At 45.9% G+C, this 14,480-nt stretch overlaps 1 protein-coding gene across 1 annotated transcript; it reads right to left on the bottom strand.

The window, feature by feature from the left end:
* Positions 1 to 640: 640 nt before the first annotated feature.
* On the bottom strand, positions 641 to 13,537 carry lpcat2 (lysophosphatidylcholine acyltransferase 2). Its single transcript, XM_080539235.1, has 14 exons — positions 13,248 to 13,537; positions 12,611 to 12,753; positions 11,004 to 11,221; positions 10,646 to 10,758; positions 9,812 to 9,872; positions 8,731 to 8,789; positions 8,073 to 8,107; positions 6,667 to 6,721; positions 6,043 to 6,125; positions 5,564 to 5,689; positions 4,522 to 4,675; positions 4,033 to 4,131; positions 2,989 to 3,130; positions 641 to 2,565 (listed from the first exon to the last, which is right to left on the bottom strand). Exons 1-14 carry the CDS (start codon positions 13,356 to 13,358, stop codon positions 2,390 to 2,392), a joined length of 1,575 nt encoding a protein of 524 aa, XP_080395361.1. The 5' UTR covers positions 13,359 to 13,537; the 3' UTR covers positions 641 to 2,389.
* Positions 13,538 to 14,480: the final 943 nt, after the last annotated feature.

The raw sequence follows: 14,480 nt of genomic DNA, 5'->3' as shown, positions 1-14,480 counted from the left end.
GACCTACTGTAAGGCCTATAGAATATAGATATTCCTTTAGTAAATCGTTGCCTGATTATTGGGTTTAGATATGCTAATATCCATTTTAGCAAATAGATATAAACCGCGAAATAGTGAAAACGTGTTAGGTAAATGTATGTAAAGCATACATAACTCTCTGTTATGAAGGTGAAAGGACATTTGTCTCACAGTAATACAATGGATGTGTGAGTAAGAAAGAGTCAACTATTGAAAGACATATTTTTTCAATATTCCTTATGAATATTGGAGGAGGACTGAATCTCTCCTCCAGGATCGAGCCCTCCTCCAATATTCCTAAAATCAAGCAATTGATTTTCTGTCTAGTTTGTGTTATACACGTTCCTGACATTGTCCTATAAGGTCAAGTGCTCTGCAGTCAGTCATTGCCTTGCCTATGGGCTGGAAGTAGAAACAAATCCAACAATCACTTGCTTGCACAAACACACGCAGTGCACACCGCTGGAGGACAGAGCCAGCAGCGTGGATGACCACTGCCATCGGTTGGCGGTTTACAGTACAGCAGCACAGGCTATGTTCAAGGACTAACAGTGAGGAAAACACCTCATTAGTCACAAGTAAGGTACTAACAAGCCGGCAAGAAATACAAAACATGGAAGAGTTAAAATTGTACTCAAGTTTTATTGCAAAAAAAGCAAAAATTTTCTGTATACACAAAAAATGTACATAATTTCAACGTGCTCTGCTAAATAAATAACAATGCCACGAATTAATAATTTGAAACCATCCTCCCTGGAATACACTGTTGTGGATAGGCGCCACACTTCCTTTTTGCTCACAAATTGCCCTATTTTCAGCAGTTGCTGGGCTTTAGCTGAATGAACACACTGCTGTCTCAGCAACAACGCTCTTCAATCGAAATGCAAATAGAAAAAGATGCGAAGCAAAACCTTTCGCTAATTACACTACAGCCTTACGATGTCTGTGTCCCTGAGCGTTGGAAAAGTGTTGAGCACAGCATGTGTACTATTTCCAGACATAGCTTCAGTATTGCTCCTTTACGGTTTTGCCAGATTGGGTATTTTAGAAAAACACACCTAAATTACATGTATTCTGGAATCTAGTAACAAAGATTTCCTATTCACACTAAAGTTAGGTTTGGCAATCTTTCGTGGGCTTTCCAATGACAAAGACACAGCTATGTACAGTAAAGGGTCCGACCTATAAATTGCTTCTGGTTTCACAATAGTTTCCACATCAATATCCATGAGTATTTTGGGGTGGCAGTTTATGTTTACAGTTTCTGAAGTTCATTGGCTTTAGGTATGTGTGTTAGAGGGGTCAAGATTAGAAGTGGCAAAACAGTGACAATAACGAACAACAAAACACGATTGGATGATACCTTTGTTCCTAAAATCAAAGCCAGTAAGTGCCTTCACTCACTCCCACAGTCCTCCGTCTAACTTCACCACTTCCAAATCTAACATTAATATATAGGAACAATGACACAAGGATGTAAAAAAAAAAAAAAAACTGTCCCATTGCAGTAGCCCTGGGTAGTAGCTATGCCAAATCTCTATAAGGCACTAAAAGATAACTAACATAATCTAGACTAAAAATTTGAATTTTTTAAATAAGGCAAGCATATTATTATATTGTCTAAGTGGTTAAAACTTTGCTCTGCTGTATTAAAAAGAGGTTTCAGTTCTCTAAAATCAAAATCAGTGCAATAGACCCTGGTGTGTACTGTTCACAGTGGATTGGACTCGGCGGTCTTCAGCCTGTTACACACTATGGTGCCGACCCAAGTTGTGTCATCCCGTGCCGGACCTCGTTCAGTACGGCACGGTCCAGAACAGCCCGGTTTCATTTCGCATGACCCCGTTACAGCCCTGTTAGGGCAGGAGATGGAAGTAACAAAATATGCATCAGCGCCACCGAGTGGACAGTTGTGGTTGGGCAACCTCGTGGTCTCTTGCCCTCAACAGGGGCAGGGTTTAGACATCGTCATGGCTGGCCCGCCCCTCAGTACCGGTGCAAGTGGGTCTGGCACCAGATTTGCTGTGGGGGCGAGCGGAGCATACATATAACAACCCAAACCATGCCGAGGAACGCTAATGTGAAAGGGAAAAAACGCCTGTACTAGCACAATATGGTAGTCCGTGGCTTTACTGTGCAGTACAGCCGAGTTTGGTCTCAGGCTTGCTGTCCAATATTCTTCCCTTCACCAGAAGTGTGCACTCGTTTACTCCCCCTAGTGGATTCAAAATGAATAGACAGGTGGAAGGAATAACGGTGGAAGTTCTATCAAACCAATCCGATGCTTTTTTTTCTTTGTTTTTGTTTTTTTAAATGCACGAGGGGGAGGTGCGGAACAAGTGGGCTGAGGGTCGGGAACCCAACTGCCGTCTCAGTCGTCTTTCTTGTCGGAGGTGCTGTCTTCCTGGTTTTCTGGGCTGACTTGAGTGGGCGATGACGGGTCGTCTGGCTCCCTTCCCTGCAGGGCCTGGTAGCGCTGCAGCTCGAGGTACGTGGTGAAGAGCTTGGCGTACTCTGGATGGGTCTGGGCGAAGTTCTGGAACTCCTCTGTAATGAAGGGAAGAAAACAAACATACCGTGTCATAATACACATCTTGAGGTGCCACAGAGTTACTGTTTCAAACGGGCTATCATTACTGTATGGCGGTTTGACCTCAAACACTATGACTATCACCCCAAAAAGTGTGCCTAAGGATAGATCCTGATAGCTGCCATTCACAGCGTACCTTTAGGACGCCCTTTGGTCCTGATGTGTCCACAGCTTGACATACGTACAGTACATCATATATAGCCACCTCCGACCTACAGTGACAGGCTGTACTGACCACTTCTGACCTACAGGCTGAACTAATGACCTCTGACCTACAGTGACAGGCTGTACTGACCCTAACCCTGACCTACAGTGTCAGGCTGACCTCTGACCTACAGTGACAGGCTGACCTCTGACCTACAGTGACAGGCTGTACTGACCGTAGGTGATGTGGCCGGAGCGGTCCGTGTCGATCTCCTTGAAGAGTTTGGAGACGTTCAGGTCTCCCACACCCAGGGTGGAGCGCAGCAGAGAGGAGAACTCGTCCTGAGTAATACTCTGGTCCTGGTCTGTGTCAAAGAGCTGGGAGACACGGGGCAGATTTATAATAATAAATATAAAAATATATAATAATAAAACATATATAATAATAATAATAATAATAAAAACTAACACATATTAATAATAAGAATACAATAAAATAAAAGCAATGTTATTAAGTATTAATAACACACACACACACAATAATGGTAATAACACTGACATTTGCTACTCAAAAACAGATGAATCATCTATCCTTATGGCCATCATACTAACTTCAAGCTCCCCCTGCAGGCGAAATATAGTATACAGACACTGTATATCCCCACTGCAGTGGAGGCTGGTAGAGGTAGAAGAATCGGAGGACGGGCTCATTGTAATGCATGGAATGGAAAGAGGGCTGGTATCAAACGTGTGTGAGGTCTTCATTCCATCCCATTCTGGGGCGGCTGTGGCTCAGGAGGTAGAGCCGGCGTCTAATGATTGCAAGCTCGGCGGTCCGATCCCTGGCTGGGACACTGAACCCCGAATTGCTCCCAATGAGCGGACAGGCGCCTTGCATGGTAGCTTGCCACCATTGGTGTGCGAATGTGTGTGTGAATGAGAGGCCGTTGTAAAGAGCTTTGGAATAAGGCGCTATATATATATATATATATAAGTGCAGTCTGTTTACCATTCCATGCATTACAATGAGCCCGTCCTCCGATTTCTACCTCCACCAGCCTCCCCAGCTCCGATAACACACAGTTGACATTATCCCTGCCGCTGAATGCTTCCTCTATTCCTCCCCAGACGTAGGCACTCCACGCAGACGCAGTCAACTGCATTCCAACTGCCTCCCGTCACATGTAGGACAGCTGCATGTGACACAGCTGTTACATGGAATAAGCGTGTTGTTGTTGTTGTTGTTGTTGTTGTTGTTGTTGTTGTCGTCGTCATCGTACCTGGAAAGCCATCTGAAGGACCTCGTCGGTGTTGGCTGGCCGACACAGGATAGTCACACCGATGACATATTCTCGGAAGTCGATAGTGCCATCCCCGTTCTAGAGGTCGAGAGAACAAAAGAAAGCAGAAAGGTCAATCATACACAGGAGTCTTACGAGACACGTATACAACAAACTCATATTTACACTGCACTGTCGAGCGGTTGAGAAGTACAAGCGTTTCATTGTACCGTTCACATCTGTATCCTGTGTGTACAAGCAATCAACTTTAATTCGATTCCACAGATTCAATTTCTGTTTTTCAAGAAAAAAAAACATGTTTTTTCTTTCATGAGATGACTCATTTATTTTCTTTTTTCAGATGTGTAGTAGCTTGTCGAGCTGCTCTAGGGACAGTGGAGAGTGTCAGTGGAGAGTGTCATCACAGAGAAACGCCCTGACAGCCAACAGAAGACTCTGGACTAACACGTGTCGCCTGGGGGTTCTCACCCTGTCAAAGAGAGCAAACAGCTCCTGCAGGGCTGGGCTGGTGGGCAACTTTAGGAAGCTGGCAAACTCGTCGATGGTGATGCGGCCGCCCTTACAGGAGCAGGCCATGGTGGCGAAGCCCTCCAGCTCCTTCTTCACATTGTCCCACTTCAGGCTGGGGGGGAGACCGAGCAGGACACAAGGACTTGTGATGAGGGGAGCGGTCGTTGTCAGGGAAACGTTTTACAATGAATAGAGAAGTCAATTATTGTGTTAGGGGGTTGGCGCTGTTGCCACGACTACGACCGCTGTGTGCAATGTCAGTGCGGTATAGGGAGGTTATGCAAACCGAGATAAAAACCCTCTACTCGGCAAACAAGCAAAAGACTCAATACGTTATGAAGGGTAAACAAAACAGGAGACAGGTGTCATGGTTGCTAGCAAAGTGCTGTCGCTAACTGACGGTAAATTACCTGCAAGCTTAGTTAACCTTGTGTCAAATATAAATAAATGTACCATTCAGCCGGTTTCACAGACAAGGCTTAAGCCTAGTCCTGAACTAAATCCCACTTTCAAACGTAAAAGATCTCCATTGAAGACGCTTTTTAGTCTAGGATTATAGGCTTAAGCCTTGTCTGTGAACCGAGCCCATTATCTACTGCTCAGATTAACTTTTGCTAGCAATCATAATGACGACGACAACGAGTTAATCTCCGGTTATGTTTACGCACGGCGGTTTGTGACTTACTATACAAACTTTCATAGTGTATTGGAAGCGCTTTGTGGTCTAGGAGAAAGCTCGTTCTGGGTGCGGCGGCTGGGTGCAGTAACACAGGGTGGCGCAACCAGGGGAGGCTGATGGAGGTAGAGTATCAGAGGACGGGGCTCATTGCGATGCAGGGAATGGAAAGAGGAACGCGTGTTTGACAGCATCCCTAATTCCGTTCCGTTACGCATTACAATGAGCCCCGTCCTCCGGTTGCTACCTCCACCAGCCTCCCCCTGGGTGCAACACAACAGTGTGGCGACAGCCCCGTGGTAGAGGGACGAGAGCGAGCCTTACTTGAGTTTGCGGCTGATCTTGGTGAACTCCACCAGGCCGGCCTCCATGGGGAGCGTGAGCTCCCCCGCCGTGATCATCAGACGACAGTCCTCATAGGTGTGGTCTGTCACAGGTATACCCAGAGCCCTGCGCACACACACACACAGCGTTACATTTTACATTTTGCACATTTTGCACACTGTCTTTATGTGTCCTGTTGATATTGTTGTACACCTGTTGTCTGTTTTCACTTTTTTAACCTGCTATGACTTTCGCTCTTTTATTATGTTTTATTATGTTCTTCTTTATTGTGTTCTCCATATGTAAAAGCACTTTGTGACCTCTGGTCTGGGATAGGTGCTATACAAATACATTTTTACTTACTTACTTACTAAAGATGGGCAAACTGACACAGCAACACATGCATGCGGGCACAGCCCTGAAGACATGGTGAGGCAGAGATGACATTCATGTGTACACACACATGCGCACACACTTACTGGGCCATGATCTCTCTCACTGTCAAACCAAACAGAGCGGGCTTCTTCTTCTCCTCCTCCGTGGGGGTTAGTGGAGGGAGGAACTGGGGGACAGAGGGCAACGGTCAGGAAGGGACTAACCAGGAAGTATGAACAAACCCACATCACAAACCCAGACCACATCAAGCATGAAACCCCAACCCTCTCTGGCCAAATATTTCTATTGCCGACCACTGAACTGACATTTACAGTTAAACCTACTAACAATAACACAATACATTTAAGACAGCCTGCAGAGGAGGCTGGTGGAAGTAGAAATTGGAGGAGGGCTCATTGTAATGCATGGAATTGAATGAGGAACGGTATCCGATCAAACACGTGTGTTAGGATACCATCCCTCATTCGAATCCATGCATCACAATGAGCCCGTCCTCCAATTTCTACCTCCACCGGCCTCCCCTGGTAGCCCTGTCACCGTACAGTAGTCACGCTCGTCAGACCTCTCCGTAAATGGAGAGATTAGACCGGCAGACCTGCAGATTAGTCGGTGGGGTGGCCTCAATGAGTCAACGTGCCGCCGCGATAAAGCGGTGCGGTGTGTGTAGAGGAGACGTAGGAGATAAGGAGCACTCTGCTCATACAGACCTCTATCTCCACTGTGGTGTACAGCTGGCACAGAGTGAGGAGAAGGAGGGTCCCGCTGGAAGACAGACAATCACAACATCACCTTCCTTCCTCTGTTCAAAGGGCCCTCAGGCCCACCCTGTACTGTTGTGGTTTTATATCATGTTATACTGAGAATTGAAGTCTCTCTACAGTTTGGCGAATCTAGAACTCAAGAAAGGCCCATTTCCTTCCTTGAGGGATGGGCCAAGATCTGTGGCGCAGTGAATAATTCTGACTATGGACAGGACCCATAACTTGTGCAATCACAGATTTGTATAATATGATTGGTTCCCAAGAATAGTGACCTCATGACCAAGGACGGCTCAATAAATATGAGTCCCGCCCAACGTTGGGGTCTTTTTGGCTTTTGCTTCTTGCTATTTGGTCTGCTCGTTTCTCTCTGCGCTCATGTAACTTTGTATAAATAAAATAAATTTAATTTATAAATCTTAATTTATAAATCTTTAATAAAAGGCCTCTTTGGAGACAATTGATTTAAGCTCTTTGTGCTTTACAAGTTTTACTCAATCTATTAAGAATCAATTAAATCCACGACAGTACCTCTAAGTCTGATACGTACTGACTTTGTTTTTGAGAACAAGCCTCAAGGGTGAAGTTAGTAGTCCCATCGAGTCCCATAACGCCAGTGATGTGGATTTAATTGATTCTTAGAAGATTTAGTAGTAATATAAAAAGCACAAAGAGATTAAATCAATTGGCTCAAATGAGGCCTTTTATTAAGCAAAGTTACTTGAGCTCAGAGAGAAAGCAGCGGTCCAAAAGCCTCCCACGTGGGGCGGGATACATATTTATAGAAATGTCCTCCCTGATGAGGTCAATACTCTTGACCATTTATGATTTAACCAATCATAATCATCTGCGCCACAGTTCTTGGCACATCTCTTACAGGAAGGGAAAGGCCGTCCTTTAGTGCTCAATTCCCCAGAATGTAGAGACACGTCTAAATGAACATAAGTTATACACTCATTATTCAACACTCATTATTCAACACTCATTATTCAACAATGTCCACTCTCAGTCAGATCTTTTAATTTACCATACAGCAACCATATTTTTCTCCAACACAAGCGAGGGCCATGGGTAATTGTCAATATTGCTCATGCTAGGCGGGGGTGGGGGGGGGTTGCTAGTCAAGAGGTGTGGGTAACACAGTGAGAAAAAGGAGAACTACTATAGTGCAATCGGAAAGGCCCAGAGCGAGCTCACTACTGTAAAACTGTGTAATATGCACCCTCGGGCCTCTTGGGAGAGGTTGTGATAGAGACGTTGTTGCAATGTGACTAATGTATCTGTGTTGTAATGTGCGGGCCACTGGGACACCACTTATTGTTGTGACATGTTTTTGCACAAAAAAAAACACTTACGAGCTGAAGCCTTGCCATGTCCACGTCACCGTGTCCTGGAAAACAAACAGACACTCGCTGTCAGATGTCTCATACCGGTACTAGGGCTGGTTTAATAGTGTTAGGTAGTACTAGGGCTGGTTTAATAGTGTTAGGTAGTACTAGGGCTGGTTCAATAGTGTTAGGTATTAGGGCTTGTTTAATAGTGTTAGGTATTAGGGCTTGTTTAATAGTGTTAGGTACTAGACCTGGTCAGGTTCTCCTTTTTACCATCTAGAAGCAGGTTTCATCACTGCCAAACTATAGCACAAGCAATGCGTGTTCCGGTTTTCTCAGCCACAGTTCAAACAGACGAGATATGCTACATGTTGATGAGATATGCTACACTGGACAATGAAGCAGTATGTCAGCCAAGCAAGCTTGTGTTGTCGAAGTATCTTTTTGAGCTTCAAGTCTATTTAAAAAATGCTTCTACGCGTGTCTCTGAACTGAAAAAAAAACGTGACTTGTGCTGTTGATTCGGTCTCCGTTTGGCTGTTTCTTCCAGGGCTCTACACAACAATTTTACGGCATTCTGTTATTTTACGGCAACGAAACCCGACACTTGCGGTGCAGTTTGACAGTCAGTCTCATTTATCACGTGTTTAGATGGGCGGAGGGGTAAAGGATGGTCACTTACCAGCTTGTTAGGGTACCTCATGATCACTGGCTGCACTGGGACCCCAGGGATGAAGGCACCTGGGGAGGGGGGGGGAGGGTACAGAGTGAGCCTCTTGACCTTAATTAGTCACAGGCACTGAACACAGACACACATACAGACAGGCAGGCAGGCAGGCACGTACACAGGCAAATACACACAGCCACACAGACAGCGCACGCAGAGCTAATCGAAAAAAGAGTGAGTGCTGCGCTTAAGCTCTGCGACAGAGCTTTGTGTCACATTTACATTAAACGCAACTGTAATCAGTCAATAGTGATGGGACCATGTGCTAGATTTAGACAGGATTATCTGACCCAGATCAATCGATTCTAATCAGCACTTGCAAGATTGATGCACATGTCAAGTCCATATCGTCAGCTATTTGGGTTGGGCTGTTGGTAATGTTGGATGAAGGTTTGACGGCAAGAACACAACATCATTCAGTAGTACATGCAAATCTGTCTGCAAATGTAGCCGCATCTATTCTGTGTGGGGGGGGGGGGGGTTTCTGTTCCAGGAAGTCATAGACGCAGGTAGGGCCCCTTCCTTCTGGAGAAAGCCTTTTTGTTTGCATCAGGTGACCACACAAAGAGGAACACACAGCGTGAGTGAATAGAGGGGTGTTGTGATCGAAACACACCACTGGAACTAAACGTCACACACACCATTCTCTTTCCCGTTTGTGTATTTGCATTAAGTAAATGACACCACTAACATGGGGAATGCAATGCGTCTGCACTATATACAAATGACAACCAGCCTGTTATTAAAAAAAAAAAAAAAAAAACACAGTATGGGATATTGGGTATGACCACACCAGGGGGCTGGTGGAGGTAGCAACCAGAGGGACAGGCTCATTGTAATGCATGGAATGTAATGATGAGTGGTATCGAACACACAGTCTCTACCTCTACCAACCTCAACTGGGTCACAAACATGTCATTCACACCCTATCAGATCCGCAACAGAGACAAAGACACAGTAAGCTCTTGTGCAGTACAGCCGGTCCCCCCGCCCACGGGAAAAGTCAACACACAGCCCAGTAGAGATAAGAACATACCTTGTTTGAAGGTGATAAGACATGAGCGATTAGTACACGTTCCCTCTGGGAAAATCAGGACCTGGAATACAAAAAAACATAATTCAACCATTATTTGCCATGGGCAGTGACCCAGTATTGTGCTCTATTTTGAAAGCAGTCAATGGCCTGACCTGAGGTACTGACATAGATAGGGCTTATGAAACCGGAGCCCTGTTTGGATATTTTTCAAAAAGCACCCTTCCCTTAACTCCCTTGAAATCATCGCTGATCCAACAAGACGGGATTGGTCAAAGCAAGCGTTTCACTGCATCGCTTTGACCAGCCGTATTATGTCAGATCAGTGAGTGAGTATGGCCCTCAGGTTGAAGCATGTGGGCGCGAGGAGGTCAGAAGCTCTCTTTCTATATAACGTCCTGGATTGTTCTATCCTTTCCCAGGCTTCTTACGGAGGCCTAGGCTAAGCAAAACAAGTCAAGAATTCAAAAACACCGGCACGTATTCTCTTATGCCACACTCATAGACCTCGGATTAGACTGGCCAACAGTTTGCTTTGAATGGAGATTAGCCCTAACACTAACCCGACCATTATGGGTGGGCTGTTTACGTTCAACATACAGAAATCACTGAAACCTTGCAGTTGGCAGGGTAGTTCGGGGGAGAAGTGAGGCTTGGGAAAGGGGAAATAAGAGTGTAGAGTGTCTATGCTTGCAATACTGTAATAATAAGATGTGTGACTTCCTCTTAGAGGAAGGAAGGCTAGAAAATATTTAACAGTACTGGAACAGGGCCCTGGTCTGTGTGTGTGTGTGTGTGTGTGTGTGTGAGAGAGAGAGTGTGTGTCTTGTGACAGACCTGTGGCCAGAGGCCTCCAGACTTGGCTCTGCTCTCGATCTCCCGGATGGTGTTCTTGCGGGAATCGGGGTCCTTCCTGGACACCAGCACCGGCTGGAGACAGCGTATGAACCCTGTGAGGCAGACACACCTGTCAGACACACACTCGCATTGAAACAGACACCGTGTTTAACACACACACGTACGCACGCACGCACGCACGCACACACACACACACACACAAAATGCACCCTTCCCTTCCTCCCTGGAAATCATCACTGATCCAACAAGACGGGATGGGTCAAAGCACGCTTTTCACTGCATCACTTCACACCAGTCATATTATGTCAGACCAGTGACTAACTAAGACGACACCTACTGCCGAATATAGGCGTGTCCAGGTTCTCGGCGCGGGACACGAGGGACGGCAGGCCCGCTACGATGCACACGATGCCATCGAAGAAGGTGGAGTGGGGCGCTACCGCCAGGATGGGGGCCTCTCCGCTGCTGACCTTCTGCCCCTTCACCACCACTCGGAAGCCCATGCAGAAGTAGTACGTCCTACCCAGGGCAGCCATCACCCTCCGACACATGAACCTGTGTGGACCCGACCAGACAGACAGACAGACAGACAGGGGTAAGGACCTGAAGTTCCATAGTCACACACATAGTAGACACACACACACACTCAGTCGTTAGACAAGCACACACACACACACACACACACACACACACACACACATCAGATTTCTTTGCTCACATGTGGCACAGATCGGTTATGTAACATGCACATGTAAGCAGTAAAAAAGCACATTGAATCTGATATTCTCAGATCTGATTCAGGCCTCGATCATATGCGGAAATAAATCTGATACGAATCGGCTATCTGTCATTTCGATTGATCTAGCCGGACAGGTCGGATCTAACTTGGACGTTATCAACAGCTGTTCAAAAGTGAAGTCCTCTTTCTTCTCCGCCTTAAAATGTGCACAATATTTTGCAGACCTCTAAACATACTTCTGAAAGCAATGGCTTGGATTATAATTCCTGTCTCGTTTGCGTCCATTGCAAGTGCCGGCTGTCTCTTTTGTTTCCGGTGACCAAACCCTCATGTACGCATGTGGGCTGTTTCAAGTGTTACGCAAGTAAGCAAATGTAAGCACAGGTATTGGATATGGGTCATTTTAAAAAGTAGACTTTTTTTTTTTTTAAAGCAGGCATTCAAAAAATCTGAAGTAGGCATTGTGACCTGCAGTGTAAATGGAGCCATAGTAACATGAGACATGGGAACTCCTTTAAACCTAAATGGTTCATTAACCAGTAAACTCTTGAAACCTTGACCTGGTTACACACACCCTCACGCATGCACACACACCCGCACGCACACGTCTACCCAACTGACCTAACAGCCGCCAGCCAGTCAGTGCAAGCGCAACACACACAATAAACCACCTATGAGAACTGTAGAATATTAACTCTTCCTGCAGCAAATGTGGTCTGCTTTTAAGTCATAGCACACTATGCATATCTATTGCACAACCCCCCCCCGCCTTTCCCTTCTGAATAGAAAGATGTGGTAGACTGTGCTGTAGGGAAGTGGACAAGATCTAGATCTAGAGATGTATACTTCAACAGCAGAACAAGTTGATGTACATTCCTCCACAGCCTGACAGTCCCAGCTTTTTATAGAGGATCCACTACAATCAGTGTGAGATTGCAAAAAAACTACGTTTGTGTCAGTTAGCCTACAAAATGAACGTAGAGCTCACTTGTCACAGTGCATATCAACAGAGGGGGGTGAGTTGGTGCTTATCAGTGGAGGCTGGTGGAGGTAGAAATCGGAGGACTGGCACATTGTAATGCATGGAATGGAATGAGGAATCGTAGGACACCACTCCTCATTCAATCCAATGCATTACAATAAGCCTGTACTCTGATGTCTATCTCCACCAGCGTCTGGTGCTTATAGCATTATTGACTGTCTACCGTCTCCATCCGGTCATGGGCTCCACTGCTCCTTTCAGCGGGTGCATGAAGGTTGTTATGACCGCCACTGGCCATGTCACCATGAGGACCAGGGCAAGAAGGATGGCACGAACTGGAACCAGGACAATTCCTAGGAGTACACACTGCCAGAGGACGCACATACACATACACACAGACGCACACACACAGACACAGTGAGCCTTCATTGGAAAAACAAACACATATTTGGCATAACCATGTCTTTCAAAATGCCACAACACACTTGGCCTATTTGTAAGCAACATGGTGTGTGTGCAATGCAACCACTGGCCAGGGATAAGCACATTACATTACTCTAGAAATCCACTTGGTTATAGGCAACTTCTAGAAGGCACACAAATGCCTCCATTGTTTGCGTTGCATAATAACCCAGGCTTTACAAAACGGGTTGTCAGATTTCCATCGGATCAGATTAGCTATGTACCTGTGTGCATAATCACATCACCACCCTGTGCCATGGTCGCACAGCACAGCCCGACGTGGGAAGGCTCGAGGTTACACTTAAGTATCCAGCCGTCGGTTTACACCGGTATAACACAGATCGTATGAATGCAACAAGCAATTGATTAATATACTATGTTCTACGCCTTCTACTCACTTTGATTATGTCAGCCCTGGTCAATTTCACATCTTGGACGAAGGGGTTGACGACCGCGGGGAGAATGAGGGACTGCTGCCGGGGCAGAGCGAACACTCTGTGCGGCGGCATTCTGGACGGCGCTGTCAGGCTGCGGGGACACGACTCAGGTCTCTGTCTCTCTGTCTCTCATACGACTTCTGCTATTACCAGACTTCCTCGATACGGATCTTCATCACCCCCCGTCGCCTCCTGGTCTATGCATAAACATCATTTATGTTGACAACAACGACGATCAACAACAAAAAACAACGAGCGTGAACTCGCAGCTCTCCACTATAGCTGTGTGCGTACTTTCTCTAGGCCCCACCTCCTACTGCAGAGAGGGTTTAAATCGGATTGAGCCCAAGAGATTGCAAGAGAGTGAACGTGAAAAAAAGCCCTTGAGTGAAATAATATGAAGTGGGAGTCAAATCGTGTTTCATGTTGACAAACAAAATACACCATAGCCTATCGTTATGAAAGGGGCCTTGCTGCTGCATGCATTTTTCATCCATCTGCAGGCGAGTCCACAACACAGATTTAATAAGCAGTCAGCGCAGGGTGCAATTCAAACAAAACATAGGCTTGCGTTCGTAAACTCGCTCTGAGAGCGCCGGAGCGCACACTGGGTTCAACGTCATAGCGCGACCGAGTAATTTGATTGGACAAGAGGGCATTCCGTGAGTGCCGATCAGATTTCCAGAGCGGATTTACGAACGCAGACATAATGTGGAATGGAAAATATTGCCTTTGGGGCAGGTAGTGGCTATGTTCGTACTAGCTACAGATTGAGGTAAAGCTGTTTTTCAATCGTTAAAATGTCTGGCTACAAAGTGGGAAAATTATATGTCTAAAGGGCACATTATTTTAGCTGGCGTGATGACGTATCCGTTCCTTCTCAATAATTAACCCAGAGCACAACCATAGTCCATCCACAAGATGGCGCCCTCTAGTAGTTGTTTTCATTGTCCACAGCGTGGCACTGTGATTGTGCAGGCGCCAAGAATGACATGTAATCAATTACACAGTAACATTTCGTAGCTTAAGTAGTATTGCATTGGCCGTTTTCCCAGACAAGGTTTAAGCCTAATGCTAGACTAAAAAGGCAGACAGCGATGAGATGGCCTACAGGTGAAAGGTCAATCGCCTGGCTCAGTACAGCCAAGAGAACAACCTCTCTCTCAACACTGACAAGACCAAGGAGCTGGTGGT

This window comes from Nansenia antarctica (assembly GCF_963989245.1).
Source record: "Nansenia antarctica genome assembly, chromosome: 9".
NCBI lineage: Eukaryota > Metazoa > Chordata > Actinopteri > Argentiniformes > Microstomatidae > Nansenia > Nansenia antarctica.
This window is presented reverse-complemented; position numbering and strand designations above follow the sequence as displayed.